This window comes from Podarcis vaucheri (assembly GCF_965113315.1).
Source record: "Podarcis vaucheri genome assembly, chromosome: 12".
Taxonomy (NCBI): Eukaryota; Metazoa; Chordata; class Lepidosauria; order Squamata; family Lacertidae; genus Podarcis; species Podarcis vaucheri.
Window position 1 is genome coordinate 9,499,131 of NC_138750.1, and position 27,198 is coordinate 9,526,328.

At 43.4% G+C, this 27,198-nt stretch overlaps 1 protein-coding gene across 1 annotated transcript in view; it reads right to left on the reverse strand.

Moving 5' to 3' along the window:
* The window catches only part of BMPER (BMP binding endothelial regulator), a 166,405-nt gene that overhangs the window by 78,724 nt on the left and 60,483 nt on the right, over window positions 1–27,198 (reverse strand). The window contains exon 7 of the mRNA XM_082192843.1: window positions 5,406–5,505. Coding sequence (XP_082048969.1) covers window positions 5,406–5,505 — 100 coding nt within the window. The remainder of the gene's footprint in view (window positions 1–5,405; window positions 5,506–27,198) is intronic.

Consider the following 27,198-nt stretch of genomic DNA (forward strand, 5'->3'; position numbering starts at 1 on the left):
GAAATGGACCTGGGTTTTATACACACAAAGCCCATGTTTTATGGCTTGGCCTAACTTTAAAATGTGCTTCTATGCTCTTTACGAAGAATTTTGTTTTGTTTCACAAAGACGTAAAACTCTAAGGTCATACAAGACAACCCTTGAGTCCCTTATATCTGATTGCCCTCATCCTTGTCACCATTTTGGATAAGCACTGCTATTTCAGTATTGAAGTACAGACAGATACAGACAACATTGTATTGTAGATTTATCCCCATTTTACAGCTTGAGGAAAGGAGGCAAAGTGACTAATAAACTAAGTGCTAATAAACTACAGTACTGTACCTGGAAATAAACTTTTAAATGCCTGGGCTTTCTAGAGATAATTAGCATGCACAACTATACTGTACCAATAAGTATTTTTAAGTATTTTCAAAAGTTTCATTTCAAAATTAAGAGCTCACTCTGGACTCTATGATTTTGTCATGCTTAAAGCAGACATACTGATACCAGTAGGATTTAAATCGGTCATGACTTAAGCCCCATTTATACCTATGGGTCTACTCTGCACATGATGGAAAGTCTGGATTCAACCCTCTATTAGGATTATGAATAAAATCATATAATTCCTGGGTGAATGATTACCCGGACCTAATTATTGGAGGGGTTGTTGTAAAGATTGTTAAGGGTTTGGATAGCAGTACTAACCTAACACAATAGCCTTTACAGGTTGTCTTGTAACAGAACCATCACAACACAGCAGATGTGTTGGAGAGGATTTTGATATAACTATGTATGTAATATCTGGAAACAATTGAGAGGAGACACATTTGCTTGCCACCTCAAAACTTGTTCTCCCTCACACCTGTTTTCCAGATTTCATCCTCATCCTACTGCCTCACACAAGCCCACAAACACATCTGCTCTGTTGCATTGGAATGGAAAAGAGAATTGGCTGCAGTATGAAAAAACTCTGGAACACTTGCTTCTCTTCTAAGAATCTGGAGGCAAAGTCTGAGGAAGGTGGAAAGGATCATCCACAATGAGCTAGAAGAAGAAGATTCCTGTTGGATTAGACCAAAAGCCCATCTCAGTGGCCAACCAAATATTTCTGGGAAGGCCAGAGGCAGAACTTGAGGGCATTAGTCCTTCTCCACAGTTGTTAACCAGCAATTGGTATCCAGAGGCTCACTGCCTCCGAATTTGGAGGCAGTGTCCAGCCATTATGACTAGTGCCCACTGATAGCTTCATCCTCCATTTTTTTCTAATCCACTTTCAAATCCATCTCAACTGGTGGCAGTCACCACATCTTGTGGCAGCAAATCCCATTAACTCTGTGCTTCCTTTTTCCTGACAGCAGACTGTTCTCTGAGCCAACTCCTAATGAAACCCAGATGTTGCAGAGTAGGCAGGCATCTCCCAGTTGGTCCTCTCTTGGCCACATGAGAAGAGAAGCAAAGAGAAGAGAAGATGGCGGTGCTAGAATAAAACTCATGCTAAATATTGTTTTGAGGTGTTCACGTGAAAAATTGAAGGGGTTTGGTCTGAGAAGCTGAGGGTTCACATCCAATTAGACTTTTAGGTATGCTATCATGGACTAAAGGGTTAGGGAACCCTCTCACTTAAAACTACATCTTTTAGAATCAACAACACATCCCATGAAGCTTTGACAGACCACTCAGAGCTTCTTGGGGAAAGAGGCCCTCTCATTTTCGGTGCCATGGAACATTCTTCAACACTGAAGAGAATGGAGACAACCCTTGATGTGCAAAGTTCTTATATGTATATTACAGCACTTATATTCATGCTGAAGCTAATATATTTCAGCACTTGAGTCTGTGTGCTTGGTATAAGACAAGTGCCATGTCAGAGTCTGGTTTATAGTATATTTGTCACATTTTGGTTTGGAGTCAGTGTGCCTTTAACAAATCTCATCTACTGTGAACAGACGTTTGAATAATCCCCACCTGCAATGATATTGCCAATTCTTACAACAAGCACACGTCTTTAAAAACGGCTCTGTACATCCTGCAGAACAATCTCCTTGATGTAATGTTTTGAGTTAGAAAGCAGTAATCACTAAGTGATGATGTGCACCAGCCCAGAAGATAATTCAGTACAACTTTTATGGCATGCCAGCCAAGTCTTGCAGGATATGAAAAATCCCAGTCAACGCCAAGACTGTCCTATGAAAATCAGTTCAAGATGTTCAGAAATCCCATATGGGACAACACATCCTTTGCATTGCCGTGCATTGCATGAAAGCACATTATATTGGTCTGGCGAGGCTGGAAACAATAAATGAGTTATCTAGCTTGTTCACTAACAAAGCCTCTTGCATTGTCGTATCCTCCCAAAAGCCAGCTATATCATTCCATCTCCCTTTTATACTGCAGGTACATCTAGAAGCAAGCCATTTTGCCACCTAGAGCACATGCACCGCCAGTTCAGCAGCAGCTAACAAGATGCTACCACTAGGCCTACAACTTTCATCATCCCCAGCAAATCACTGCCAATAGTCAGAGATAATGGGAGCTGTATTACAACACCTGGAAGATGCCATGTAGGCAACGCCTGGCCCAGATCAAGAGATGCTCCTCTGGAGTAGTGCTGGAACACTGCTGCTGGGTTTGGGGAGTGGCATCAGCCATATGCTGATGTCAAGGACTCTATTTCTCATTATCACTGGAGCCACAGGGATGTCTTGCAGGTGTTGGATGGGGACAGTAGTGGTCTGGATAAGGGCCAACAAACTGAGGCTGATCCCAACAAGATGGAAGAGCTGTGGGGTGGTAGTTCTTGGGTCAGGGAACTGGGTAGGCAGCCTTTTCTCAATGGGGTTAGCTGTACGTTCCTGGAAGTACAGCTGCAATACTGGAAGAGTCTAACTAGCACACAGGATGTAAATTACCATTAGCACGTAGAATCACAGAATTGTAGAGTTGGAAGGGACCCTGAGGATTATCTAGTACAACCCCATGCAATGCACAAATATGCAACTGTCCCATATGGGGACCAAACCTGCAACCTTGGCGTTATCAGCACTATGCCCTAACCAAATGAGCTGATATGCTTTCCCCCATGCAAGTTGTGGAGATCCTTATTGGAATAATGATATAATCACAGAGTTGGAAGGGATCCCGTGGATCATCTAGTCTCCACAGCAGCCAGGTGATTTCACATATTCAGGGAAGAATTCAATATCACACCAAAACAAATGTTCTATCAGAGCAAGCATATCTGCTTTTCTGATGGAACAACCTCCCCTTCCTCTTGCCACACACTGTTCGGGGGGCAGGGGTCACATAGCAGAGGAGAGGGGAGGAAGCCCTGTTGCGCTAACAGGAGCCATCGCTCTGCCTCTTGCTAGCAGAACTATTTAGTTGACCCCAACCCTCACTCTATATACCATTTTTGAATGCAAGGAAAGAATTCGTCGCCTCCAGTTGGTTTTGTGTATTCGTTACTATTAAAATAATGGTTGTGTACTCATTTGTGGTTTAATAAATTAAATAACTAAATAAATAAACAGATGTGTACTCTGAGGATAACCCCTGCCCCAACTTTGTCACTCCATCTCGGGAGCCTCAGTGGCACAGACTGCGTCTTTCTAGCCTCAGATCGTTCTCCAGCTGCAGTCATTCATGGATTCGGTGGCCTAGCCACAGTTTCTCTCACCCTGGCAGCCTCCTATTTATATTATTGTAATGTACTCTATGCAAGAGGCTTTACTGAAAGATGGTCCAGAAATAATCATTAGTACAGAAGGCTGCAACTAAAATGTTCACTGGAGTAGCTATTAGGGATCATATACTGATCTTTTAGGGACACGGGCGGCGCTGTGGGTTAAACCACAGAGCCTAGGACTTGCTGATCAGAAGGTTAGCGGTTCGAATCCCCGTGACGGGGTGAGCTCCCGTTACTCGGTCCCTGCTCCTGCCAACCTAGCAGTTTGAAAGCACATCAAAGTGCAAGTAGATAAATAGGTACCGTTCCGGAGGGAAGGTAAACGGCGTTTCCGTGCGCTGCTCTGGTTCGCCAGAAGCGGCTTAGTCATGCTAGCCACATGACCCGGAAGCTGTACGCCGGCTCCCTCGGCCAATAAAGCGAGATGAGCGCCGCAACCCCAGAGTCGGTCACGACTGGACCTAATGTTCAGGGGTCCCTTTACCTTTAACTTTTACTGATCTTTAAAGTTCTTAATGGCTCCCTATTTGCTTCCAGGCAGAATTTAAGCCAGGGGTCAGCAAGGTTTACGGCCATGGGCTGGATCACTCCCACGGAGATTGTCTGTGGGCCGGACTGGCACAGCGCAATGCCGGAAATCGCTTCTGCGCATGCCCAGACACCAGAAATCGTGCCGCGATTTCCGGTGTCTGGACACGCGCAGATGCCATTTTTGGTATCTGTGCATGCACAGACACCATTTCTGGCGCCACTCAGTGAGTCCCCGTGCCGCACTGCTCTGGTTTAGCGCAGCGCGTGGGGGACTTGCCAAGTGGGCGGCTCGGTTTGTGGGCGGCTCGTGGGCTGGTAAAACGGTCTTCGTGGGCTGCATCCGGTCCATGGGTTGCCAACCCCTGATTTAAGGTGCCAGTGTTGACCTTAAACAACGTGGGACCAGGGATGTGAATAAATGTGTCCCTGCAGCAGCCTCACCAGATTCTTCAGTCTGGAAGGGAAGCCCTTTTTTTCTCACCACCTGAATTTCTAAACACTGGGTGGTGATATGAGACAGCGCCTTCTGAGTAGTGACACGCTGATTATGGAACATCTTCCCCAACCCACCCAGAGGTACGACTGTTTTATTTATTTATCTCATACAATTTATATACCACCTGACTGTAAAAAAAACAACCAAGCAAACCACAACTTTGCTAATGTTGCATCTGGATGTTAGTCTGTTTCTGCAAAACATTTTCATGTGTATTACAGTTTTATCTGCTCTAATCATTGGATAGTTGTTGCCTCTTTTAAATATTATTTTAACCCACCCTGTGATCATTGGGTGAAGGGTGGTTTTAAGATGGTCTTAATAAATAAATAAAATACCATACAGCATTGCTCTCATTTGGGGAGAGCAAAAACAGATGTACATAATAATCTTCCAGATCCAGTTCCGAAAATCACATTTATTCTCCAAAGTAAATAGTACATCTGACATCGATAGAAGGCCAAATTTAAGTGGCCAAGATTTGGCCTAATTCCCGATAAAGAAAAACAGGGGGGAAATGAAAATAATCACAATAACACCATTGTAAAAGATATAATTTTCTAACTATATTCCATTTATTTGATGCAATTGTTCTCTTTCAAAAATGTTCTGTGCTATATAACTATGCATAAGCTTCCTCGAGTGTCTGTGAGTTGTCTGAAAGAAAACGTACAGAGTACATGCAATATGCCTGTTTAAACAACCACTCACCCAAACATTTTGGGCAACACTGTCCGGATGGAGTATGACTGAGATGCTGGGGACATGAAAGAATGGGGCACACTTCCTGTATGCACTGTGTCCTGCCACCCTAAAAGAAAATAGGGTCAGTTAGAGAACGCACAGCTGAAGAACACAGTGCAGCCTGAGCCACACTTCTCTAAACACACTTTAATTAAATGCTAACGTATCCAGCAGGAAAGATAAGATTCTCACCTAGACAAACACGTCATAGGCCAAATCTTATGCAATGCATTTCAGCATATTGTAACATCCACACCATATGAAGCACAAATAATCCTGGGGAATTTGGTTTGTTATGGGTGCTGGGAGTCCACCTGACACTGATACAGAAACTGTGCATATGTACTATGCAAAAGAATGAAATATTGTTATTCCCCCCTTCTTTCTCCTCCCTTCTCTCTGTCCTAAACTCACAATGCCTATGATAGCAGCATCCAGTGCTTTTTTCGGGGGGGGGACACATATACCCCTAAACATTTTGTGAATCTTTGTACTTTTGTCCATTTACCATATTTATTTCCCCCAATTTGAACTATAAAGTGGTGATTTTCTTGAGTCAAAATGAGAGTACCCCTAAACTTTTTTTTTTTTAAGAAAAAAAGCACTGGCAGCATCTCATACCGAATGTAACTGACCTGCTCTTATTAATTGAAAACAGAGATGTTCCATGTACCTTTGTTATCCATTAAAATCTTTCTTTTCCTTTTTTCATGGAGTTACAAAAGGAGTTAAATTTGGTTTCAGGTTTGAAACGGTTACGTTATTTTATTTCAAGCCGTCTTTCTATAATCTTGTGACTTCTCCCGAGGGAAAGTTGGATCCCAAAGACAGGAGAGGCAGACTGGTGCCTCCACACCAGACAATTGCTGCTCTAAAGACTACCACTGTGAGGGGAAACACAGAGCTAAAAACGAAGGCAAAAATCCCCCATAAGCAGGCACTAAAAAATGAGAAAATAATATGGGAACACGAGGCCGGATTTTGAGAAAGACTGTTTTTAAAAGAATAAAGAGCTATCCTTGGAGTTATACGGTACAACGTAGAATAAAGGTCTTGGGAATAAAATAGAGAGGGTGAAGGTCAAACTATGAAAGAAATATTGTTTTGGCCAACCCAGCCCTTTAAATGAAATATTATCAACATGTATATAAGCACAGAGAGGCCCTAGTCAGGGAGCACAGTTCATCTGCTGGGCGTTGTGAATAAAGAGAAAAGATTGTCTCTACTACCAAACAGAGCTATCAGCCTAAACAATACAGTGGTGCCCCGCAAGACGAATGCCTCGCAAGACGGAAAACCCGCTAGATGAAAGGGTTTTCCGTTTTGGAGGCGCTTCACAAAACGAATTTCCCTATGGGCTTCCTTCGCAAGACGAAAGCCCATAGAGAAATCTCTGGGACAGCGGGGAAGCGCAGCGCGTCTTCCCCACTGTCCTCGGACCTCCTCCGAAGGCTGGCGGTGGGGCGGAGAGACCTCCTCCCGCCGCCAGCCTTCGGAAGGCTGCTCCGAAGCCTGGCGGTGGGGCGGAGAGACCTCCTCCTGCCGCCAGGCTTCGGAAGGCTCCTCCGAAGCCTGGTGGTGGGGTGGAGAGACCTTCTCCCCGCGCCAGCCTTCGGATGGCTGTCCTGAAGACTTGCGGTGGGAGGAGGGTTTTCCTTCCCACCGCCAACATTCAGAATGCTGTTCTGAATGTTGGCGGTGGGGAGGAAAAACCCTCCTCCCACCGCAAGCCCCGGGAACAGAGAAGAAGCGCTGCGCCCCTTCCCCTCTGTTCCCGTACCTGTCCTGAAGGCTTGCGGTGGGGAGAAAAGCCCTTCTCCGCACCGCCAGCCTGGCAAGCGGTTTCCATAGGAACGCATTAATTGATTTTCAATGCATTCCTATGGGAAAGGGTGCTTCGCAAGACGAAAAACTCGCAAGAAGAAAAAACTTGCGGAACGAATTAATTTCGTCTTGCGAGGCACCACTGTATTCTGTTTCGGTGTGGCTTTTGTTTCTCATTTCAGAAGACAATAAACGGACGGCGGCTATGAATGAATGGGCAGCAGCAACCTTCGCTGCAGCAAAACCTGTTCTGTGTCTTCCACAAAGGACTGCAATCAACTCATATTGAAAAAAAGAAAGAAAGAAATCTTTGCTCCAGATCGTCTCATTTAAATTTCCTGTATAGTTTATAATTTAAAGCAGCACACGCAGCCAGCAATAAACTCTGCGCTCCTAGAGGCATGAAAGAATTATGAGTTGTCCACAGCCCCATGCATTCAGGATCTCTCTCTAAACTCTCTTGAGAGACAAGTAATATAAATGCTCTACCTCTCTAGAGCACAGAGGAGGAAGCTGTGGTGTGTGATGAGTTTACTGAGACGTTTTAATTCTAATGTTAATACCAATACCCAAAATAAAGCATTATCTTTACTGCATGCGCACACTTTAATAAGATTTTCAGACACTGCACTGTCTGAAAAGAACACAGCCTTTCTTTCCCCCCTCCAACTTGCCCCAAGGGGGGGCTGCTGAAACATCCTGAATGCACACAGCTTTAGGCCTGCGCTCATAATCCTTTCAACATAGCATCCAGGGATGCAAAGTATATTGCGGTCTGAAACTGCTGCTCTGAATTATGAATCAGTCAGGAAACTCTGAAATGATTTTTTTCCACTTAGGCAGCTCAGAGAACAGATAGATCCCCCCCCCCTTTTCTTTTTTCTTTTTCAAGAATGTGCAGGTGCGGTTATCAGAGAACTAAACCTACAACTTTTGAAAAATGGTCCAATTGCTCACAGGAGAAGCCTAGAAACAGGCACCATGCCCAAAAGGTTTTTTCGTGATGCATGAGTGATGAGGTTATCCGAAGGAGCAGGTAGGTCAAGCGAGAGACACCTTCAGTGGTTTAAAGCAGAAACGGTGAGTCTGTGCCCCTCCATCTGGTGTTGGGGCAATCAACCCTTCTGGAAATTGTAGCTCTCAGCACCCTGCACAAACTACACTTCCCAAGATTCTTTGGGGAAGCCATGGCAGTTTAAAGTGGTATGATGCTACTTTAAGTATATAGCGCATATGCGGCCTTGATCACTCAGGCCCCAGTGAGAAATTATTATTATTATTATTATTATTATTATTATTATTATTATTATTATTATTATTTATTTCTACCCCGCCCATCTGGCTGGGCTTCCCCAGCCACTCTGGGTGGCTTCCAAAAGAATATTAAAATACTATAATACATCAAACATTAAAAGCTTCCCGAAAAAGGGCTGCCTTCAGATGTCTTCTAAAAGCCTGGTAGTTGTTGTTCTCTTTGACATCTGGTGGGAGGGTGTTCCACAGGGAAGGCGCCACTACCGAGAAGGCCCTCTGCCTGGTTCTCTGTAACTTGGCTTCTCACAGTGAGGGAACTGCCAGAAGGCCCTCGGTGCTGGACCTCAGTGTCCAGGTAGAACGATGGGGGTGGAGACGCTCCTTCAGATATACTGGGCCAAGGCCGTTTAGGGCTTTAAAGGTCAGCATCAACACTTTGAATTGTGCTCGGAAACGTACTGGGAGCCAATGTAGGTCTTTCAAGACCGGTGTTATGTGGTCTCTGCGGCCGCTCCCAGTCACCAGTCTAGCTGCCACGTTCTGGATTAGTTGTAGTTTCCGGGTCACCTTCAAAGGTAGCCCCACCTAGAGCGCATTGCAGTAATCCAAGCGGGAGATAACCAGAGCATGCACCACTCTGGCGAGACAGTCCACAGGCAGATAGGGTCTCAGCCTGCGTACCAGATGGAGCTGGTAAACAGCTGCCCTGGATACAGATTTGAAATTATCTGTTGCAAGTTTTTTTTTTTAAGAATGACAACAGCTAGCAAAACAGGGAGCATGTCAACTTCAAACCTTTCTGCTTGTAACATCTTTCTCCTGCCCCAATAATACTGAGGCAATATTATGAAGGTGACCCAACGTTACAAGAGAATAAGCAATACTTTTGTAATTGTTTTCAAAGAGGAGCCTTAAAAAGCTGGATGCACCTATAAAAAGTTTAATTCCAAAAGAGGACCAGTTTCAACCAAATACCTCAGCATTTACCAAATGGTGAAAAAAAGGAAATTTTCCTCACCAGTCCAATCCAAACATATTAGTTATTCGGTTATACAGCCACGGTAGCTATAAATCTGAACTATGTTGTTATTTGTTGGTGCATACTGAATTTGAACTTAACAGTAGAGCTGAGAGCTTTTTCACACTGAAATAGAAAGTGATTTTGCATCTCTTTGGTGGGATTGAAGCCTCGTGTGCATGTCATGAATATGGCACAAAGGGAAGAGCAGAAATCAAATGGACAAACTCTTGCGCCAGGGCTTGCCAAGATTATTTTGATTCGTCCTCCTTTCCATGTGTTATCCATTACTTGCAATGTTATTTATGCTGTTGTAGTACCTGGAAATGGTTAAGTTAAAAAAATGATACCCTCACTAACTACACTGTACCTAGCTAGCCTAATACCATCTATTTTATTTGGGAGCGGGAACTCACAACTTCGTGTGGGTGTGCTAAATCTAGATGATGTATGACACATTAAAAAATAGGAAATTGCAGCATCCAAAATGTTAAAATATGTTCTGTAAGTTTTGGTGTTATAAATATAAAAGTTAAACATTTGGAAAAATCGTGTGACAGGACACACCCCCAGGTTTCATACAAGGTTCCTTGTCTGTGCAATGTAAAATTCTTGGGACATTAGAACCCCAAGTAATTATGGACTGATTCCTCTTTTGTAATTAAGCTTTTATAGGTGCATCCAGCTGCAATGAATTTTTGTACTGTCCATCAGCTAGTAATTCAGATCAAAAGGAATCCACTGAATTACAGCCATCTTCCTTCTTAACAACCGGCAAACATGCTGAAGTGTGTGGTGCCACAGGCCAAATCAATGCTGCTGTTTGTCATCTATTCTACTTTCCAGGGGCTGTGCTTCCTGGGATCACAAAAATACACTTCAGCATGTCAGGCTTTTAGCCAAAGTACATCGTAATGATGTCAAAGAATTTCCTCTTAGCAAAGAAGCTCAATTAAACCTGCAACACAGGAATCTGATATATTCCATTCACCGCTGGTAACACTTTGCACAATGTATAATCTATTATTCTTTTAATTCATTGAATTTAATAGTTTTACCAGATATTACACCAAACTATGGCTTAGGACAAAACAAGACATATATCATGGACCCCATGATTGTCGCTTCCTTGTGTGCTTAAATCACTCACCCTCTTTGCACTTTGCTCCATGAATTCATTCTGTGAAGCAACAGCCTCAAGGCATAGAACAACAACCATAACTGTGGTTTCTTGATTCAGGCATCATGCCAATCCATAGTTAGCATAAACACAGGAATGCAAACTTGACTTCAAACCATGGTTTCTGGCTTGTCAATTCAGATATTACTTAAATAATAGTCAAAGTGTCTTATGGTGGTATGGTGTCAGAATTGAGCCCATGAGCCCTTGCTCATTTCAGCATGTGAAAAAAGATGCCAATAATTAGTTTCCTTTTTTTGTAATTGTTAAGACAATACAAATTGCATAATTATATAAAATAGGTGGGGTTTTTGTTTTGTTTTGTTTGCCCATGGGTGCAGAGAATAACCTCCTGTTCATAACACTGAAATTCATGCTTACTAATGAAGAGCCTTCATGAATTAAATTAAAGAGAGGCACTAAGAATAATTGAAAATGCTTGATAGCCTCTAAACCTGTTCCACTACCAAATACACAAAAGCTTTCTATTTAATTGTTTTCAAGAGCCAAATGTCATACTGAGCTGTAATGCTAAACCACAGTTCAGTGCTATGTGAATGACCCTCAGGACTATGAGCTCCTGTCTCCTCCTCTGACATGACAAATTGTGGTAAGTTGCAACTATGGTTTAGAGAAGCGCTGGGCAACTTGCGACTTTAGGGCCACATGTAGCCCTTGCCCTAATTTAATGTGGATGGCAAGGAGGAGTGGTGGTAAGCAGACGGCAGAAATAGAGAGAAAAGGTTTGCACCCACCCATCTTGGGCTCCAACGTTGCCCACTTTTGAATTCAGCCCGCAAGGGTATTTATCTTACACAAAGATTTAGTTAAATACTGAGTATAATGTGCACATTGAAATATTACTTCAACATGAAAAGTTACTAGAAATCAACATCTAGAAATCCTTGGTCATCACTCATCATTAATAAAGCAGGGCTTCTTTTAGATGAAGAAGAGCATTTTGAATGCCAGACTGTTGGCTTTTCTAAGCACTTTTGCCCTAAATTAGAACAAACTTATTCTTACTGGCACCAAGAAATCCACCTCACTGTAATACAAAATTCCCACCGTATGTATGTTCACCTTCTCTGTTGACTGTCTAAAATTATACTACAGTTTACTTTAACATTCTGATAATATTGTGTTTTTTGAATGAATAGTGTAACATGCGAATTTGGATGCATCAAACCAAAAACTGGGTGCAGTCATACCAAAGTCACGCTTCATTCCACCATCTTGATTCACAATGGTGCCCAACAACCCAATGGCAACAAAGCCCACTGCCCCCACCTCGGGAACCACTGTGCCAAGAATGGTGACATTATCTCGAAAGGCCGCCAAACCTATGCCGAAAAATTAGCAGAAACATGCCAAACTGATGCTTTGGGCCACCCACTTGATTTAAAACCGTGCCCAGTCCACAAACAACAACAAAGGCTGTCACCCTACCTCAGGAACCCTTGTGCCATGTCTGGCAACAATATTTGGAGAGGAGGCTCAACCTATACCAAAACTTGGGTGAAATCACACCCATGTTGCGTTTTGGTCAGCCATCTTGATTCAAAATGGCGACTGGGAACCAAGCATTGGCAAAAAGTGCCCCCCCCAACTTGGGATCCCTTGTGCCAAGTTTGGCAGTGTGATGGCCTGGGAATCCGATTCAGAGGCTGAACCAGAGGAATCCCAGCCTGCACAGGAGTCCCCGCCTCCAGGGCCGGCTGAACTGGGGCAGGGCCTTGATTCTGAAGCGCCTGCACCTGTGCCAGATCCTCAGGAGCAGGCACCAGGTGAATCCACTCTGGCTCCGGAGGTGGTTGAGGACTCAGTGCCTACAGGTGAGTCTCCCCCTGGGTCCAGTAACCCTTCAGCCTCTCCTGAACTGCAGAGGCTCAGGGCAGAGAGGCGAAGGGAACTGGTTTCCCCCAGGAGGAGTGCTCGCCTTAAGGCCAGGAGAGGCGGGTCTCCTGGGGGCTGGGACTGCCCCTGGCCTCAGAGAAGATAAAGGCCAGTCAGCCCGGTCCCAGGTTGCGGGAGCAACGTCGTTGAAGAGCTGTTTTGGCCAGCACCCTGTCCGGTTCCCCCAGAGTTCCTGTCCTTGCCCGGCTCCTCGCTGTGGACCCCGCTTCGCCCGTGGAGGACTGTCTGCCAACCCTCGACTCAGGTCCTGGACCTCGCCCCACGGTAACCCCCCCCCGGACCAGCACAGGCAGTGATATCTCAAGAGATGTCCGGACATACGGAAAACAAGCAGACAGCAAAAAACCACTTTCCAAAATAAAGATTAGATTGTTAGGACTGACCCCATGGTGCACCCATCCTACACAGTGGACTGTGAAAGTCTGAGTCTCTTTATGGTTGCTGTTCATGTGGAATTTTAAACAGAAAAAGCAGCATGTTTGTTGAGCCAACTGAATGGCTGCAGTAGAAACATCAGAAAGTCCTGCATCCATGGTAGTTCCCAACACATGTAGCTTTGGAGCCTATTATGAACTCCAGACAAACACCCACACCTACCTCATGCACCCCATTATAAATCCTTTATTTGTATAGTTTTCTTCTTTTGCCATTATACGGCCTGCTACTTTATTACGGAGCACTTCTACTTACAAATTTTCTGAAGCATTTTCTCTAGTATGTTGTCGGTGTGCCTAGACACATGCAACACACACATACTTCCTGTTAAAGACTATTTGCATTCCACACTTATTGCTGATGCAATCTCCGGATATACAGGATTTCACACATTCCACTTCCTTCAGCATAGCTATCAAAGGGTTGCCCCAACAGGAAATCCTGCTTGTTCTTCGAAACACACAGGCATAGGAGACTGGAAATATAATACCTAGTTAAGCAGTACACATGCTTACACAGTAAATGTTTGAGAACATCTGCAGGAAACTTTGCAAAACTAGAGCATATTTGCAGAGTCTTCTCAGACCTTTTTAAACTACACACAGTATTATGCATCACATGTATTATATAATCTCCTATGCACCCAATATCATGGCAAATGTGCAGATGATCTGTGTGTTATTTACATATAATGTATTATGGATCTCATATGTCAGGGTAGCTAGTGTTGTAGTCCAGCTATCATCATCCCCAGTCAGCATAGCCAATGCTCACCTCAACCACAATCAAACAACCTGTCCTATTGGCCAACACCGTGTTTTGGAGGAGTCATGGGAAGGGAGACAAATATTTATACAGAATTCACATGTAGTTGTTTACAGTAGTACTTTTGACTGCTGAAAGAAGTTCTGAAGAAGTGTGCATGCACACGAAAGCTCATACCAAGAACTAACTTAGTTGGTCTTTAAGGTGCTACTGGAAGAAATTTTTTTATTTTGACTGCTGAAGTTCATGGTGAAAAGCTCACACCTAATTTATCCGTAGCAAAGTATCTGTGTTGTCCTGCGGTCGTAGGATTGAATGTGAAGAATCTCCAATGCAATAATTGAAACTAGGATTAGGTTTATTGAATTTGCATATTGTTTCCCACTAAAAAATCCTGAAGCAATTTACTAGCAAGTGAAAAATGCAGCAACAACATTACAAAAATACATTTAAAACTGATTAACCATAAAATACAACTAGTGCTGCCCAAATACCCAGGAAAACAAAAATGTCTTTTCTTGGCACCAGGTAGGCCTGAGTGCAGCGGGGGTGGGGTGGACGTGGGGGGAGCCACTACAGAAAAAAGGAGTCTACACCATATTATACTGTGGTTTTGTCTTCCAAAATTTGACAGAGTTGCTTTTAGAGCATTACTTTTGTAATGTTATATTCTTATTTTACCGTTGTAAGTTGAATACATTTGAATGAAGGAAGGTAGAAGTTAATTACAAGAGCAGCCCATCCAGGGTCCCCTTCCACAAACCAGGAATGAAGTATCATTCCTCACCCAGTGTAGTGGTTGGGAGTTACTCGTGCGTAATCCTGCCCCGTTTGAGCATTGAATTGCCTGGTTAAACCCTCCGGACTGCACAGCCCATCTCAGCATGGCGGCCCTGAGTCACTCGTAGAATCTGTCTGTGGGCGTTTCTTAAAGCGCTGCCAACATAAGAGTTGTTTGACGCCCAATCGTCTCCGCCTCTCACTGCGCGGGAGTCTCCTGCGCAGGGTGGGCGTGGGCAGCGGGGTGCTTGGGCTCTCCTCACTAACTTCCAACGAAGAGTCCTGGAGCCCCTGCACCTCCCTGTCCCGTTGCTCTCCTGGATCCCTGGTGTTACACTCATTCTCTTCCCCTTCTTCCCAGCTGAGTCTCCCCCTAGCACTGGGACCTTCTCCTGCAGAATCAGAGACCCTCTCCTTCTCCCGTGCCTCTGATGTCAGTTCCCTGACACCCAGCTCACTTAATTCTGCCACCTTAGGCAAGGCTCCACTGCCTTTCATGGCTGCATGGCTAGCAGACGTTCAGCTAATATAGATTTTTGCCACCACAATAACTGTGGCAAAGCAGTTTCTTTTCTACTATTGTCAGTCTGAGACCACTTCAAAAACAGGCATCCAGAAAGGAATCTGGCAGGTCTTCTCACAGATTTGATTGAGAACTACTGTATGGCAGAGAGCCCACCTCAGTAATGAAGGTTGAGAATTTTGCCCAACAGTTCTGGACAAATTTCCAAGCTCCAAAAATGAATTTCAAGTTCTGTATCCAAATGCCATGTCTGTGTTATAGCAGGGGCTCTTATTGTTACCCCTGCAGATCCCATTCTCCCTCTTGCAAGTTACCATTCCCTCTTCCTTCCCTCCCTTGGTTATCCTTGCTTTGAGATGGTCAACGTCCTGGGGCAGCAGATGTGTTTGTTGTAGTTTAAAGGTAAAGGGACCCCTGACCATTAGGTCCAGTCATGACCGACTCTGGGGTTGCGGCGCTCATCTCGCTTTATTGGCTGAGGGAGCCAGCGTACAGCTTCCGGGTCATGTGGCCAGCATGACTAAGCCGCTTCTGGCAAACCACAGCAGCACATGAAAACGCTGTTTACCTTCCCACCGGAGCAGTACCTATTTATCTACTTGCGCTTTGATGTGCTTTCGAACTTCTAGGTTGGCAGGAGTTGTTGTAGTTTAGAGCTGGGGAAATGCTAGCTATGGGATGGAATGGAAGTTGAAAAACCTACCTTCTATTTCTTTTCTTCAGCTGGAGACGGGGGTGGGTGGGTGAGTGCAGCAAATACATCTCTCAAGGAAGGGTCAGAAGGTTGGAGCGGAGGAGATGTTCATTTCCTCAAAATGGTGAACACTCACCCAAGATAAACTAATTTCCCTCTTTTGCTCTTCAGTGTACATTCCAGGCCACAATGTTCTCAGCTGTATAAACTAGCTGAGTTTATCAGTTAGCTTTACGCTAATTCTAATCCTGCAGTGCCAGCCAATCTTTTAAACAATATGAGAAGGTGTAATCCGAAATTACTTTTAAAAGTGAAGAGCAGCAATGTGGCCAAATAGTAACCATAGCCCGCTGGTTCACAGCCCCAAATACCTTCCACCCACAATGACAAAATAATAGCTGCTGCTATGCAAAAAGCAGGTTCAGTGTTGGAGCCAAGTGCCATGTTTATTTAGATATGTGCTTCACTGCTCTTCTAAGTGGAGGCTGATGACAGATGTGTTTTTAAGGAAAAAATATTAACTCTAGAGATGTCGGCATCTGTTCTTTTTCAGCCAAGCCTTACAGAATCGCACCTCATTTTTCAGCAGCAAGGAGAGACACATTTTTCCTACAGAGAATCTAAAAATATTGGTGTAAATTAGATACTGATGCCTGACAGTTTTATTATAATGCCACTGAGCCATTCCGCTTAGAGATCTGGGCCAATGTGCAAATATGGGTGGGTTTCATCAGGTCAATTCTAGCCTACGTGGGGGCCATGTGAATTCCTCCCACCCCCTGTGCGGTCTCTACCTGCTTGTTCATATTAAGTAAGCCTGTATGGGAAACATTTTAACTTAGCCAACATCCATAATTAATCATCCCCATTTTATAGCATAATCTTTGAAGCAGCCATTCTGTCAAGCCTCCATATCTGCAACAGAATTTGCACAGATGAAGAGGAGTAAAACTAAGCTGCTAGCCATTAACTGTACTTAGGAGAGAGTTCCATTTATGCAGAGCTTCAATTTACCTTGTTCATCCATCGGGACCTCCTGTTTTTTATACCCTGCAAATCTAAATGCTTCCATGTTATTTGCTCATACTTGGACAATGGACTCAATCCAAATATGCATTGCCTTCTCCCTGCCCAACACATAGTTAGTAGGAAGTGGGTTTCACTACACTGCATATACCACCTTGCATCCATCCACCAGGGATAAGTTGAGAATTGCACCGCCAAAGTGAATTTTGAAGTGAAGCTGAAGGTTCTCTTCTGGAAAACACATTTGAGGAATTTCAATGAGAGTCCAAAGAGTTTCAATAAGACTATAAAAAATTTCCAAAGGGGTTCCACGCACTCTTTGATTGCCATCAGATTTTGCATATAAGGAAAATCTCTGGTAAACCACCTGAAGGATTTTGAATGGAGGATGAAGAGTTTAAAATCAAGCTAGCAGAATTTCTCGCTGGAGTTTCGTATATCCCTGCCTAGCATGATGTTTGTATTTGACTTTGGCAAGACTTGCTGAAACTGTTCCACACCATAATATTCTCATTAGCTCAAGAAAGTTCTTAAGTGTTCTTGTGAGTAGCTCTTTCTCTTCCTTCCTCAAAGCTGTAGTGCAAAGCTCATGAAGTTTGATTCATTAAAAAAAAAAAGAAGCTAAACACAAAAAGCCACTAGATAGGTACAATGAAACTTTGTTAAAGTAAAACCTCTAACAGGAAATTTTGTAATGCAGAGAGTTCTATTGAAGAGTCTTGAGTTGTTTCCAATGTATTCCACAGGCATGTTAAGGCTAAATTGAGACCTGGTGTAAACAGGTGCTACTCCAATGAAATCAGTTTTGAAACTATAGCTACTCCCCACTTCTCCGCAAAGCCAATTAGATGAATGAGGGAGAATGAGAGGTGGAGAGAAAATGCTCTCATACCTTAAGATGCCAACAAAGTGCTCAGCCTTCAGGTAGACAGTGACACCCTCCATATACTGTATCCTGCGTGCACTGGATTTCCGACTCTTAGAAAGAAATCTTTTCCTGAAAGCAAATCCCTTAAATTATACATAATGAAGCAGCAGATGTCTAGCTATTTTTAAGCTCAGAGAAACTTTTCAGACATTGTCATTCAGAATGTACTAAGGAATTACTAAGACACCTGCCAACAAGCTCCACTGACTATTAAAAGGATTCTACATTTAACCAATGGGGGACCACGAGAGCCTGTGGTGAGTGCAAAAGGGTGCTCCACTGAGGCTTTCAGTAGAGCTAGAGAAACTCTACCACCAGCATAGTGCTATATGCTCAGCTTGAAACTAGTTATCACATGAGTAACATACACCTGAGAACCAGATTTATAACCTTGCAGTTTCATCAATTCAGATCAGTTCTCAAATCATTTGGCCTGCATTTTAAACACTGCATTTCTAAAGTAGCAACGGTATCTCTCACAACTAAAAAAAATGGGACAGTAGCTTATGAAAGGAGGGTGCTACCCTATTCCAAGGGTCGCAGGTGGCGCTGCGGTCTAAACCACAGAGCCTAGGGCTTGCTGATCAGAAGGTCGGCGGTTCAAATCCCCGTGACGGGGTGAGCTCCTGTTGCTCACTCCCTGCTCCTGCCAGCCTAGCAGTTCGAAAGCACGTCAAAGTGAAAGTAGATAAATAGGTACTGCTCCGGTGGGAAGGTAAACGGCGTTTCCGTGTGGTATTGTGGTTCGCCAAAAGCGGCTTAGTCATGCTGGCCACGTGACCCGGAAGCTTTCTGCGGACAAACGCCAGCTCCCTCGGCCAGTAAACTGAGAGGAGCGCCGCAACCCCAGAGTCGTTCGTTTCTGGACTTAACTGTCAGGGGTCCCTTTACCTTTTACCCTATTCCAGGTAAGACTATTTGTTCTTCTAGTCCTGTGTTGTCTCATTTGACTCTCAGTGGTTTCAGGCTGTTCACGTTACCTGCTCCCGACTATTTTAACTCCAGAGCAGGATCACCACCACACTCTCCCCAAAAGCTTCTATTGAATGAGAATGTGCAAATGATTTTGCAATCAAATAGTGCCTTCTGCTCACTGTACAAAAATTACATGTTCTATTACAAGGTAATGTATTTTCCGTCTGTTTGGCTAGTAAAAGAAGCAGCTATACCAAATGAATTTGCTCACTTGTTTCTGAGTACAATGAGCTACTGCAAATGACTGCATCTGCATTATTGCAAATAAAGATTTCTGTACAGCATAAATCTACCATTTTAAATGGAGGTTTCAAATGAAATAGTTTCAGGTTATTATGTCGATGAGGACTATAGTTTTTTAAAAAAAAAAAACCCAGCACAGGATATGATGTTCCATGGGAAATTTTAAGACATTAGCTATTCCAGTATTAAATGTACTTTTCCATTCTCAGGCTGGCTCTTTGCCCAATTTCACAAGGTCTTCAAAAGAGGAGAGAAGGATAAGGTGTGAAACATCAGGGAGGGAGTTCTCTCATTCCCTGAAACATGGCAGGAAAGAACTAAGGGACCCATGGAACAGATGCTGAAAGGATGATTTTGGAAGAGCTTGAAAACAGTCCCCATTGAAGGTGAGCTGGCCACGTTCCTATTTTATCAAAGGTCCAGGGACAAAACAAGAATTTAAATCACTTGGCTCTTCTTTGTTAGGACTGAGATTTAGGAAACCTGCAAATGTATATTTCTTTTTCTTTTTTCTCTCGCTTCACCCACAGAAAAATACCTCGGAGGCTTCCAGATTGAAGATTCCTTATCTTTATTTTTCTTTGTTCTTTCTTCCAAGGTGGATTATCAGATTCGTAGGAAAAGGTTTTAATTATGGGCACACGTCAAAGCCATCCTTCACTCCATTTAGAGAACGCACCACTTTCGCCACCATTTAATTTATAGATACTGAATGCCAGCGGACTTCATTTAAAGTTTCTGCATGCCAGGTCAGTGACTTGCCAATGCCTTGTGCTGAGATTTGAGGAGCAAACATGTGGAGGCACTCTTCCGAGACTGTGTTCTAGGCATGTCAGAAGAACCAATATATAAATAGTTTGTCAATTTTACCTGAAAGAGGAAGATATATGCAGCAGGCAACTTATATCCAGGTTGATTGCTCTGAATTTCAGTGGCTTCTCAACTATATTCTAGAGAACCCTGGAAGGTTATCAGGGATCATGGTAGACAAGCATCCCTGAAAGACAAACTTTCCTCTCAGCCTTCCCTTGTGGTGCACTGAGTTTACACAGGGCAACAAGGCAACAAGATTAGGCCTGGCCAAGTCTGACCATATGAAGTGCCCATGCTCCTTAGAACATACTCCAGAACCTTCTGCAGTGCTCTGGGATTCCTGGCATGAAGGTGTTTCCTAAAAGCTGAAGATCTGAAAAGCAAAAGTGCAATATGACCCATGCAATTCAGTATCAGGAGAAGTTCCAACCAAGTTTTCCCAGACATGCAAAACTACATGCACTGTTGAAATCGCTAAATTGTCCAGGGGTGGAATATTTGGAGCAGAAGTGGAGCGAGGATATTGATAGAAGGACAGGAAGAGAGGCTGATGTTTAATGTAATTAAATTAAGTCTGAAAGGACTTTCTGCATTCATTAAAGGCTGAATCTACAGCAAACGAAAAGTGACTCTTAGTCCTGGGCCTTCACTCAGAAAAGCTACTTTTTTGTTTTTTAAAAAGTTGAATATCTAGCCCAAACAAAAACTCTGTGCAACTCTGCAAAATGTCATGCAATGAACATTTGTTGGTCTATTGTTTTATTGATCCTATTAATTTTGTTCTCATGGGATGTCAGAAACAGAAAAGTCCAAAGAGTGGCAACTTCAAACATGGGCTATTTTATTTTTATGAGTGCTATCTTATTCTCAATGAAGGAGCATTTTAAGATTGCCATTCTAAAATTGAAAATATGAAATAAAAGGAACCAGGTTAGAATAAACTGGTGAGTAGGTAGAAGAAAATGAGGAACAAATCAGAGAACCCAGGTAAGAAATTTTAAAGGAATGTGAAGTGACATTAATTTGTGAGGGAAAATTAAGAGAACCTGTCAATTAAAACTCAAGCCCGAAATATTTGCTTTGACTAAGTCGTCCACAGGGTCACAATGAAGCTTGCAACACTGGACTAACACCACGTTTTATAATGCTATGCTAGTATATGGGTGGTACAACCTTTGCTGGCACAGCAAGTCTTACCCTTGTCACATTTTTACAGACACATTATGCTTTTAAGAGGTGACCTTCTTCCCATCACTGCATCTTTCCTGGTATAGTTTCAGCATGATGTCAGGGGGCTAGCCTCCGAGTCCCGTTCGTGTGTGTGTGTGTGTTTGCATTCCTGCACTACTTTCCATCACGCTTAGGATGAGTTCGTCCTGGCACCTCTGCAGCTTTTGAGAGCCAGCACGGTGCTGTTAATAGAGTGATGGGTTTGGGTGAGGTAGATGGGGGTGGAAATCTCTGGTTAGCCATAACACTCACGGGGTCACCTTGGGCCAGCCACTCTCTCTCAAACTAGCCCTACTTCAACAAGGGTTTTGCAGCCAGGAAGTGGCGGTGGGAGGGAATTGTGTGCGTACGTCTGGCTGAGCTCTTGGAAAACTGGCAGGATAAAAAAAAGTGACAGAAGTAAACCTCCAAGAGGGAATGAACGGCGCCCGCAAGGCATGAACAAAGCTCAATGACATGCAAGTACATGGACAGCATGCTGGAGGTGATGTCACAACCATACATCTGCAGTTATCCCCGGAGAGCTGGAAACACACCGTTATAAGTTGCAGTGAGTGCACGTGACATTAGTCAGCAGCCTAGTCTTTCTTCCTCAGCTGTTAAATGGCAAAGTGAGATTCACTCGCTCCTTTAAAGTTTGTGTTTTTCAAACCATTGCTGAAATGCAGCAGCAGTAAAAACTCACAGCCCTGCGAGTGACGGAGGGGAAAGCAGCTCACTAACATTCCAGCAGCATCTAAGCTCCTTTTGTTTTGCCTTTAACAAGGCCCTGGAAAGAAATAAGGACGAAGCCCATAAAATCCTTTCGGGTATATTCTTTTCATTACATGAGTAATGAAATTGTTAAGCATGAACAGCAACAACGACAACAACAAAAAGGGAAAGGGCCGAATTTGGGATTCATGCACAACGATCACAAAACAATAGTGTAACAGGAGAAAGTGTCTGGCTATTTAATATAGGTGCACTGGGATCCTTTTAAGGCAATAAAATGCAAAATCCCCCTCCTTTTTCTGTTTTCTTCTGAACTTGCGCTGAATTTAAGCAAGGAAAAACAGATGATTCAAAGGCTAATCACTCACTTGCATTGGCAATAAAATTTGTACTAATTTTTGCTCAGTATCAGAAGGATGACATGCATACATTAAAGCTTCACATTCTTCAAATGATGCAAAATATTTGGAATGAAATAGCAATAAGTTAGATAGATCAGCTTTTACTGGGCTGGTCAGTGGTTTTCAGGACACCCCACGGCAGCATATTGGGCTACCAGTTTTTACAATTTTTTAGCTTGGAAGGGTCTTTGTTTCATTCTCATTTCATTCCTTAGCTATTTCCCAGTAACATCATTTTGCCACAGTAAAAATAATGCCCTCTATTCCCTTGAGAACCAGGTAGTTTCACATGAAAGCCACTAGGTGGTGCCAAAAAACATGGTTATATATAGACTATGCCTGTTAGCCTTGATTCTTATACAGTACGGATATTGTATGCTTTTTGCAAACAGGAAACAGATAGGTAAAACAATTTGCGGGGGGGGGGGGGTTAGGAATCTATCCTCTTAATATACCTATATCCTCTAGGCAGCATATCCTCTACATATAACTATTTGGTTAACACGATATCAGGTTTGAATCATCACTATTACCGCCACCATCCGTTTATTAATTGTCTCAAGGCAATGTACAATAAAAACAGTTAGAAACACAGCACAGCACAGCACAGGACAGGACCTCTCTCTTTTTTAATGTAAAACCAACTGCAACTATTTTTCAACTAATGACTCTTTAAGCATCACTATATAGCTTTTGTTTTTAAAGTGCCACCGAGCAAGTAAGTAATAAGCCATTGATCAGGGAAACACACGCACAAAAATATAAAAGAACTACACCAGTTGTGAAATAGTTCCACTGATTTAAAGTTTTTTTAAGCTAGCTCAGATGTGGCATTTAATGAAAACGACTGTCTTTCATTCTGTCAGCTCGCAAATGGGTGATCAAAAGAAGAGGGGAAACACAGTATGGAAAAGGAACAGAAATGCTAACTTGAGGACAGACATCTGGATCCCGCTGCAACAAATCTGTAACAACTGAACACTTACTGTGCAAAAGAATTATTGCCTTGAAACGGGCCCCCCACATGACTTGGTATTGTGTAAGGGCAGATCTGGAGGATGCTACCTTTGATAAGAGCACTCCAGCTAACTATTTCTGCCCAGCAGGACAAAAAGCAGATACGCCGCACTCGAGAAATGTTGGTACTGGCTTTTTCAAGCATCCCAGGGGAAACGTTAGGAAATTGCTGCTGTGATTTCCAGCAGTCTTTTAACACTGAGCTACTGTGGGTCAAATGCAAATCCTGTCGAGAGAGGGCACAGCCAGCAGGAGGTCATGCAGCAAACGCGCAATAATGACCAATTCTTCCATCTCTTGCAGAGATTAGAAGGCCAGTTTTTTAAAAAAAATGTAAAATCCTCAGAACTGTATTAATGTTCAAGCTGTTACATTCCGTATTACAGGCCATATTCCTTTTCCACTGAGCAAAGGCAGCCATGAAGGTATTCAGCCCACTGGCTAATCAGCCATAAGGCAGTGGGGAGAAATGTAGAGAGGATGACTCTGGACCAATGCCTTCAAAACACACAGAGACTTTGGTCAGTGGTCAGTTCAGGTCAGGTCACTCTGCAGCTACTATGCTTTCAAAAACCAGGCTGATTACGTAAGTGGCACCTCCCTGCGGCCCATTCTACCAGTGCTAGATGTTGATCACATTGCATGATCACACAATTTACTTGATTGCCCCCCAAAAAGAATGTGAACTAGAAGGTTTGGTGGTTCTATCAGTGTTTTGGATTTCTAGCATATATTTCATGGACTTGGGATCCCCGGGAAGCAATATTGCTTGCTGTTCCAGGCAGAATCATAGCTGTCAACTTGCAGATTTGAAAATTAGGGACCAGCAGCCTCAAAAATAAGGGATCAGCAGCCAAAATAAGGGATTTTCCAAGCACAGGTATGCTCAGCTCCTGAGCCTCTCCAAGCCAAAGGCAGAAAGCCCAGCCAGCAGCCAAACGAAGCCTCAAGCGGTGGTTCCCACAGCGCAGCAACCCAGCAAAGGGGATGCAGCAAGGAAAACCACCGTCACCTCTCCGCTGGGAAGCACTGAGCAAAGGCGAGTCCCCAGGCAACGCGGCCGATTTGATCGGCACAAGGCATGCAAGCTCCACCCCCAGTCGTTCTTAGACTCCTTATTGGGTGAGCAACGCAGCCGAGCAACACAGTTGGAGCCTCCCTCCTCCCTGGCTGGCAGGGAGAGGAGCTGCTTCCTCTGAAACCCGGGAAATTTAAGGGACATCATCAATAAGGGACAGCAGCGGGACACAGTGCTGGGATAAGGGAGTTTCCCGCCAAATAAGGGACAGTTGACAGCTATGGGCAGAATCCCTGCACCCTGAACATGCTTGCCACAAAACCACAGAGCTGAATAGGACTGTGAAGGTCATCTGATCAAACTCCATGCTTAATGCAGGATCTGCAATGCAGGATGCAACTACAGCAGCCCTGATAGGTGGCTGTCTAGCTTTTCCTTACACACTTCCAGCCTATAACCTCCTGAAGGAGTTCTGCTCCAGCTGTCAAGCAGTTCCATTGATTCAGTGGAACTAAAATTCCCATACTAGATTCCTGAATGAATTTTTTTCCCCACCCTCTACTTTTACATGTCCCCCAACTGACTTGCTTTGGAAGTATTTTTTTAATTTTAATTTAATGTTTATTACATTTATTCCATGTATTTACCAGCACCCAAAGAAAATCACAAATCAAATATCTGTTTCACCAGCCCACAGTGTTGTAATGTGGATATTTTAAGGGGACTGACGTGTCTTTCTTTATTAAAGAATAAAATGGTAATTTTCCAGTCCTAAAACGCAGAGGTCAGAGGTGGATGTTATGTTTTGATGATGTGTACTGTCTTAGCAGCTACAGCAATATTTCTTTCAGCCTTATAATAAGGGTTAAAGCAGATGACTAATCTTTCAAAAATGTATTCATTACCCACACAAAAATCACAAAAATAACTTGGAAAAGTAAACTCACAAACAGTTTGACTGGTGGTATTTGATTATGCAAAACCAAAGCTATCTTAATAATGCACCCTGGCTATCATCTAGCAAGAGGAGATGTACACAGCGGAGATTTTCCCATTGTTGGTTCTGGAGCAGCTTCCCTGGTGCTCAAGGAAGGTCCATAGTTCAGTAGCAAAGCATCTGCTTTGCATATAGAAGATCTCTGGTTCAATCCCCAGTATCTCCAGTTATGCTGAGACTCCCCTCCATCCTGGAGAGCTGCTGCCAGAGTACTTCACAAGCTGTTTTGTTTTTTAAAAAAGCTTCTTAATGAATACCAGTCTGTCTTTGCTCTCCATATGCATACTAGTTCCTAAACATTTTAAATGGGGATGTGGGCAAGAGTACTATGTGGGCAACTGTACTATGAAATGGGTGCATGCCAAGTTGTCAAAAGAAGCAAAACACAAGAATCAGAACAGCACGTTTCCGAGCACAATTCAAAGTGTTGGTGCTGACCTTTAAAGCCCTAAATGGCCTCGGTCCAGTATATCTGAAGGAGCGTCTCCACCCCCATCGTTCTACCCGGACACTGAGGTCCAGCTCCAAGGGCCTTCTGCCGGTTCCCTCACTGCGAGAGGCCAAGTTACAGGGAACCAGGCAGAGGGCCTTCTCAGTAGTGGCGCCCTCCCTGTGGAATGCCCTCCCACCAGATGTCAAAGAGAACAACAACTACCAGACTTTTAGAAGACATCTGAAAGCAGCCCTGTTTAGGGAAGCTTTTAATGTTTGATGTATTGCAGTGTTTTAGTATTTGTTTGGAAGCCGCCCAGAGTGGCTGGGGAAGCCCAGCCAGATGGGCGGGGTATAAATAATAAATTATTATTATTATTATTATTATTATTATTATTATTATTATTAGAGAATATCGTCATCAGGACTGAACTCATGTATGAGCAGGATCATGGTGGGAACTAGAGTATGATCAGGGGCTAGCTATGCTGTAAGCACAAATGAGCACAAGAAAAAGGAGGCTTCAGGAGGAGGAAATCTGTAGAAGCAGCGAGGGGTGCCCAACTTTGGAAGAGGGTAATTGGAACAGAAAACTAGCAGGTATGTCTGTCTAATCCTCTCCCGGAGTCTCCAAACCACTTTTCTTCCTGCAGGGTTCAAATCCAGGGCAAACAGCATTTGAAACCTCATCAGTGATGGTGATTCTGAAGCATATGGGGATGTGATCTGGGATGGAGAAGCAGGAAGTGGATTAGACATACTTGCTTGTTGGTTCTCCAGTCCAAATTATTCTCTTCCAAAGTTGCTCCAGGGTGCTTTAATGCATACATCTGGGTGTAACACATAGTTATCCCCTCAATTTACTAATCTATATGTTCATCTTGTGATCTCCAAAATTTATCTTGCACTACATTACCTTGTTCAGCTGAGTCTGCAGCTGCATATGCTCAGTGTAATCTATGTACATCCTCAACAGCTGTTTAACAGCAGACAGATCAACATATGCCTGTAAGCTTGATCCTAAAGCTGCACCATCAGTGCACAGGTACGGAAATAAATCATCACAAAATATGACTGAAAGTTGGGGAGAATGTGATAATAGTACGAGAGGCAGATCAAGGCTGTGAAAACAGTCACAATTCAGAGTTAATTGTGGTTTTCAATAATCGGATCCTTTTGTTTCCCCCCAATTATATATATATTAAAAGAAACATACAGTGGTTAATGGCTACTTTGAAGAACTACTCATCACTTCTTCTGTGGAATTTGCATTAAGTCTGTGATTAAAAGATCCAGACTAATTACATGTGGGACATAGTTCCACTGTGCAATGTATACTTTGAAGTGTAAAGTTCTGTCAATAAAATATCCATAGAAGTGTTACAAAAAAATACACCCTGTGAAAATGGGTATGAACTGAAAAAAGAAGGAAGACAGAGATGATTCATTTTAAAAAGCAGAACAGGCAAATGGCATTCCAAGGCTGGAAAATAACTGCAATACTGGTACTGTGAACCCCCTGTTTTTCAAAAGCCAAGCCACGGACCCACTTTTGAAAATGTTGATATCTCTGCGG